Here is a 7,509-nt window from a genome sequence, read left to right as displayed (position 1 = left end):
GCTCAGTTTCTGCCACACACTGAAACATCCCCGAGTCCAACAGAGTGATGCTGGATATGGTCAGCCTTCCATCTTCCACATGGATCCTCCCCTGTGAACAAGGTCATCAGGTCATCATTCAAAGGTTGTTTTATATTTTGATTTGATTTGATTTATTTCGAATGTGTAAAACAATAATACAAACATTTAACATGAGAATTATTATACAATACAAAATTAAAGGTAGGGTAGGTATGTTTGAGAAACCGGCTCGAGATACAGTTTGTTATATTCCATGGAATATTCTTAACATCCCGATAGCAATGAATATCTGAAGTGCTTTGACAATAAATCCATACAAACATGTCATCTGTGGAAGCTGNACAGCCTGTCTTGAGTTTCCATTGGCATAATTAAAGGTGACCTATCATGCAAAGTTCCCTGGGACACATATTCATGTATAAAAGACGTACAAAAGTGCATTTTGCATGATAGGTCACCTTTAATTATGCCAATGGAAACTCAAGACAGGCTGTTTCAGTTTTGTCCCTCTCCTCAGACAGACTATCACGGAGGATGGGACTCTACGTATCACCAACATCTCCAAATCTGACGGAGGCAGGTACACATGCTTGGCCAAAAACCTCTTTGGAACATCCAGCAGCACAGGAACGCTGGTGGTAAAAGGTATTTAAAAAAAAAAAAAAATTCACGGGTTTTCACTGCTGTGCCTTTTTAAAGCCTAGGGTTTAAACTTTTGTTAAGGGAAAATAAATTCTAACTCAAGCATGAAATTGATAATGAAATATATAACCGTTTTATGTTCCTGCGGGTTTGACAGACGTATAAGTCATCCGTGGTTTTGTCAGCTGTGAGTTATTGTTCATGTAGCTGAGTGAGGCAAACCACCGCCGTCTGTAGCTGAGAGTGAGGAATATTTTGTCACTAACATTTAATTTAAAAAAGAGCTGCTGTCGCATTTTCAGATTTGGGTTTTTAAATGATGATTGTTATAAAGCGGGGTTCCTCGACATTGTGATTGCAGTGTGTTTAATTATTCATCACTGAGTTATGGGAGGGATTGGCTCGCTAAGTGAAGTTGTTTAAGGTCACTTAATTACACCGATAGAGCAGAATCTGTCTGGCTAATCTGGGCAAATTAAGCTTTATTACCTTCTTCAATTTAATGGATTGTATAGAGATACAGTTACAAATATAACTCTTTTTATGTTCCACTATGCTGCAGATCCAACAAAGATTATAGTCCCACCCTTGAGTTTGGATGCCAGCGTTGGACAGAGCCTCGTGCTGCCATGCGAGGTCTCCAGTGACTCGTCCCTGAGTCCCATCTTCAAGTGGTTTTTCAACGGGAAAGCAATAGATTTCAACAGGCAGGAGCACTTTGAGATGATAGGAGGGGTATGTACTATATCAGTGCTATTTTTGTAAAAATTAAATCAGCGCCAACGATTTGACCTACATCGGGTTTTGTTAAAGCTAGATCTGATATTGAAGGTTTTGAGAACTATGCTTTTGTGCCTGTCTATGAGAGTATATGTTATTCATTTAAAAAAAAATCTGTGTTCTTCTAAATCATCTATTTCCTCAACAAAACCTGGCACTGTAATAAGTTCACCCAGTTATTAAATTAAACAAAACTGACGATTACTGACATCGGGAAAGATCTTGAAGGAATAGCTTTGGAGACTTGCTTTCTTGAGAAGATCAATTCCTCTCTCATGCCTGTGCTTTAAGTATTGGGTTTGGGCCAAACACTAGTTAGCCTAGCATAATAATAATACATTTTATTTTTAGACGCCTTTCATGACACCCAAGGACACCGTACGATGTGTTAAAAAAAAAGAAAACACTAATAGGCAACAGAACATGATAAAAACACAAACAGGAAATCATGGAGGAGACAATCAAGTGGACACAAATGAAACATATAATGGGGAGCACTACAGTCAGTAGGCAGATTTGAACAGGTGGGTTTTTAATTGGGATTTGAATATGGTGATTGTGTCTGACTGTCGGATGTGCGGGGGGAGGGCGTTGCAGAGTCTGGGAGCAGTGCAGCTAAAAGCCCGAGCACCCATGGTGACGAGGCGTGGGGACGGTTAGCAGACTAGCAGAGGAGGAGCGGAGGGGGTGAGAGGGGGTGTACTCCTGAAGAAGGTCAGCCAGATAGGGCGGGGGTGGCAGGTTATGTAGGGGTTTGTAAGTGAGCATTTTTGTAAGTGAGCATTACGTTTTTTACGGGATTGAACAGGGAGCCAGTGGAGTTGGATAAAGACTGAAACCAGGAAGAAATGGCTAACTTAGCTTTTTCCGTAGTTCGAAATAATGCCTAACAAGCAATAGCTACATGTAAAAAACAGGTTTTAACACTTTTTACTTGATCAGAACAAAAAGGCAGTTAGTGGCTTAATTGGATCGTCACATTTCTCTGTTGTTGTGTATACTTGAAGCATCTTAAAACAGCTTGCTTGACTCTGTCCTGAAGTGACAAAATCCACCTGCCAGCCTAATGTAAGCTCACTTATATTATCATATTATTACTACACTTTAAAAAAGATCCAGCTGTTTGACCCATTGTAACCTTTACGTTGGACAGCTATAGGCTACTGTACATGTAAAACGTTTTCTTTGATAAGTATGCTATTCCAAGATAAGTTGCTGTTGGCTGTAGCTCAACATTTATTGGAAAGATGGAAACATAATTTAATAAGTGAGCTATCAGGTGCTGCAGGAACATTATCAAATTGCCTCCTTTCTTTATGCTAAGCTAGGCTAACTGCCTGCTAGCACTCGCTCCAGAATGTTATCAATCGTTTCATGTTTTTCTTGGCAACGTAGTAATATGTGTATTTCTCACAATGTCAAGCTCCACTTGTAAGTATAGGTCAAACTGGATGAATGACAACATAAAGGCACCGAGGGAATGTGTTGTTTAAGGTCGGATTTTACCTTTAAGCCCATGTGACAGAAACTGGCTACACTTAGTTCACAGATGTCAGCTGATGTCACTGTATGTTGTGTCTGAGGGGGAAACCAAGCAGCCAAACAGGGATGACATTTCTCCTTCCCCGAGGTGATTTCACTCTAAGAGTAAATCAATCAATTTCTCCCCGAACAAAGGAGCCTAAATGTTTGTAATAACAAGATTTATGCTTCCTGTGATTCTGCACACCAGGCCGTCTGAAGTCGCAGCACAGCACTGACATTTCCACCGTGAACATAATCACAACAGCTGTTTAACTTGCCTTTGCTTTGAACACAAAGGGAGTGATTTCTGAATCACTGCATTTTGCTGGGAAAAAATCAAAACAGCTGTGTGTGGGTGCACACGCACTGCTAAAAAGAAACACTAACAATTGTGGCTAGAGCCATTTATCTGAGCTGTAGGGTAAAAATAAACAACACTGATCCTTAGAAGAAACATTTTTATGTCGCCTTCTTTACAGTAAGAAGGTGAATTAATTGTGCCAGACTGTCACATAATCTTTTTTTCTGCTGGTGTTGAATTCCTCCTAGATTCTTATGTGGAGGATTTACTGCGTATGACTAAGCAAGGATTTGTATGTGTGATTTTCCTGACTGTATTTCTTCCTCTGCCAGACTCTAATACGAATATTTTTCTTTGCCTTTAGGGATTTGCAGGTGACCTGATGGTGAGGAACATTCAGCTAAAGCATTCTGGGAAGTACGTGTGTATGGTGCACACTGAAGTTGACACTGTCTCAGCAGCAGCAGACTTAATTGTCAGAGGTATGCCTCTTCCTCCTTTCTCAAAGTGCTTGTCATTTTTTAGGACTATGGAGGTTTTCTATTCCTTTTTTTGTGGAGTGTGTTTTTTTTTTTAACAGACATATGGCACTGCTGCCAGGTTAGAGCTGTATCATCAAGATGTCAGAGATTTGGAGAAAAACTGCTTAAACACACTTTCCGGTTGACAACATGAACATTTTGAAATGAATTATTCTGTTAAACGCATCAGTTCTAACTTAAAAAAATATAAATATCTTGACAGCATCGTTTTGGATATGCAATATTCTTTCTATGTTGACAGTCCCCAATAGGTATAATGCTCAAAATATGCTAATGTACCTAGTACTTGTTAAACTGTGTTCCCTCAATCCACTGTGGTTGGCAGCCTGATGTTACTGTTTTTATGCACTATTGCAATTTGAGCATAAAGAAGTGTGAAAGTGCTCAAAATAGGTGAAATATTACGAAGTAAGGCTGAAATACAAGAGTTGGTGGATCGATTCATCTCAAATGTGAAAGAAACTTCAACTGAAACTTTCCCTCCACTTCAGAGATGAGACATCAGATCATATCGGTATGGGAACGATAAGCAGCCCTTCTTCAAATCCATGTGAAAAAAAAAGAAATGCAATATTTTATTCAAGTCTTATCTGCAAGGTGCGGTTTGAATATCAGCAATGCATGGAAATGCACTTTAAATCACATTTCCTTCGCATATTTTTTAGGAAATGGAAGTTTGCAATATTGTTTTCATCTTGCATGTTGATGATAACATGATGTCATGATTATCTTCTCAGCAGGACTTGAGTTTTCTCAATGATTTCATCAAATGGAGAAATAAAGCAGCCTAGTTTACTGATAGGGCGACTCAGCATAAAATATGTCCAATATACAATTTGCATTTTTATTTAAAAATTGATCATTAAGAATAGAATGTTTAAAGACGACATATATAACGCTGATGTTCAGGTATGTAGTGTCTTTAAAGAGTCCTCTCCTGCTGATGTTCAGGTGTATATCAGTATGTAGTGTCTCTACTTTAAAGAGTCCTCTCCTGCTGATGTTCAGGTGTATATCAGTATGTAGTGTCTCTACTTTAAAGAGTCCTCTCCTGCTGATGTTCAGGTGTATATCAGTATGTAGTGTCTCTACTTTAAAGAGTCCTCTCCTGCTGATGTTCAGGTAGGACTTTGATGGATAAAACATTATATGTTGATAGTCATGAAAGAGGGAGGTTGTGAGTGCCAAGACATCCTCCATATAAACAAGGACAACTGCTGTTTTCATTCAGGAGGCGCCATGCTCTACAGAGTGCTCCAAAACAGGTCATGGAATATAAATTGGAGGGGAGTGGTGATGTCTGCTTATGTTCTCACTCATCCAGTCACACTTTTGGCCTGATCCTTCTTACTGTAAACAACACAATCACAGCCAGTCAATCCACGATTGAAATTGGTAACCAAATGGAGAGGAAAATAATACTGTTGCACTGGAAAAAATGCTGCTCCAAAAACAAGTTGAAAAAATTATGAAAACAAGGTGTTTTCACTTGAAATAAGTAGAAAAAGTGAAAATTAGCTTGGTAAGATTTATTGAAACAAGATGGGATATTTAGATAAATCAGATCTTGTAATTAGCCGGGAGAACTCATTTTGAACTATATTTGACCAGAATCAGGAAATTCTGTGTTACAATATAAGCTGCAAACGCTCAGAAGTGTTCTGTTTTCTGATGTTAGTTGGTGATTTTCTAATAAATATAAGTTTCACCTGAGATACAACTCAAAATAAGATTTTTGACTTAACAAGATGATGCATTGTCTAAAAACAAGAGCCTATATCTCACTGCATTGTTACTTCTGAAGTTATTGTGTCTTATAGCAAGTGCAAAGACACATTCTGTCTAGATATCAGACAAATGTACTTGGCAAGATTTCAAGTTTTTGTAGTGTGGTGTAGGGCTGAACGATATATCGTTATCGTATCGATATCTCGATATGAACATTCAAGAAATCAATATAAAAAAAGCAATGGTATAAACGATATATATATATATTTTTTTATATTTATTTGAATAGGGACAATGCACATTAATGAACATCAGTATAAAAACAAATGTAAATATGCCGGATTATAGCTACAAAGCTAGTTCTCATCCGTATTTCCCCCGCACTCGCCCTGCTTGTACAGCTGTGGAAGTCTCCATAAACATTTGGCCGATTGCCATTGAACGCACCACTACGGCCAGCCAACCACAAAGCTTAGTTCATGCTTGCTGTGGATTGACAGCTGAACCCAACCAATGACAAACATAGGAGGGTGGGACTTGGGAGTGACGGAGACGGACACAGCCACACACACACGAGGATACTCACAGCGGGGAAATCAGAACTGAAGAAACGAGACATGAGTGCAGAAGATAATGCGGCCGGTGGCAGTGCACAACCTAATTTAGTGCCAAAAAATAAATCCTCCTCTATTATTTGGAGGTATTTTGGGTTTAGAAAGGAGGATGTCGACCAGAGCGAGGTGTTGTGCAGGTCTTGCTTGGCGAAAATTGCGACGAAGAAAGGGAACACAACAAACATGTTTCACCACTTGAAACAACACCACCGTGTGCTGCATGATGAGTGTATGACTCTTTTGTTTTATGATGTTTTTATTTTTCTGAAAAATGCTTGGTTTTCACCGAACCCGTGGTCATATCGTATCGTATCGATATCGAGATATCTGGCATGAATATCGAGATATGAAATTTTGTCCATATCGTTCAGCCCTAGTGTGGTGTGTGTCAGAAAGGCAAAGCATGACATCAGGAGTTGGCAGCCAAAGTCAGACTGTGCAGCTTTTATGTACGAATTGTATGTTACTGTGTGGATAATCTACAACCAAGCATTGTTGATACCCAGTGATCTCCTTCCAGCAGCAGGTAGTCCCACTGAGGGCTCAGAGCTACTTCTGCAGATTTGTGGGCTTAGCAGGAAATCTCATGTCAGTTACCAAAGTCCCTTCTGTTTGTTTGGTCTCATGTTGCTGCTTTCCCTAATTCTAATAAGACCCCAATTGAAAATCCTGGCTAAATCCCTGGTCATTAATTACCTCTTGTGTTATTGTTGAATAACATTCAAAGTTTAATTCTCTTCTCTTGGTTGGTTTGTTTGGTCAACCATGGCTCTATAAAGACTGCTGTTAGAGTGAAATATTTTCAGCTTGAATTAGAATTCAGTTTAACTCAAAGTAAGAATGAGTAAGATGTTCCTTTTTAAAAATGGTTTAAGCTCATGCTGAGACCCTGCTGTTCTCTGCGTGTATTTTCTAACATTTTTTTATTTCCAATAAGGACATTTGTGCAAACCTTTTTGAACAACAATGTGCCAAATTGTCCAAGAGGAATATAGCAAGGGGAAACAGTGTAACTCGTTCAAAATTACGAGGTTGATTTTCACATGTTGCAAAGCACTCTAACCCTAAACTCGGTCATGAAGTGTGCACCTGTGGTTTCTTTGAGTTGTGGAGAATAACCAACTGTGCATGTGTAATTGACAAATCATTCGCCAAATAGGCTCTATACAAAAGATGACCATTTGCGAGCTATGCCACTGGTATTAGATAATATACTCTTCTGTCTTGGTACAGTCTAATGCATATATTTTTCTAGCCAACATTATATGGTTACAAAATAAGTTAACGTGATTGTGCACCTTGGCTATCTCTGAATTGCCAAATCTCGTGTCTAACACAAACAAAAATGTTCTTGTGG

The 7,509-nt window shown here is 38.9% G+C and overlaps 1 protein-coding gene across 1 annotated transcript in view; it reads left to right on the top strand.

Moving 5' to 3' along the window:
* Positions 1 to 342: 342 nt before the first annotated feature.
* Positions 343 to 7,509, top strand: part of LOC104946505 (contactin-4-like) — a 26,888-nt gene continuing 19,721 nt past the window's right edge. The window contains exons 1-4 of the mRNA XM_010772348.1: positions 343 to 365; positions 539 to 666; positions 1,226 to 1,398; positions 3,633 to 3,750. Of these exons, the coding sequence (XP_010770650.1) occupies positions 343 to 365; positions 539 to 666; positions 1,226 to 1,398; positions 3,633 to 3,750 (442 nt within the window). The remainder of the gene's footprint in view (positions 366 to 538; positions 667 to 1,225; positions 1,399 to 3,632; positions 3,751 to 7,509) is intronic.

Source organism: Notothenia coriiceps, unplaced genomic scaffold (assembly GCF_000735185.1).
Source record: "Notothenia coriiceps isolate Sejong01 unplaced genomic scaffold, NC01 NC01_scaffold00011180, whole genome shotgun sequence".
Lineage (NCBI taxonomy): Eukaryota > Metazoa > Chordata > Actinopteri > Perciformes > Nototheniidae > Notothenia > Notothenia coriiceps.
This window is presented reverse-complemented; position numbering and strand designations above follow the sequence as displayed.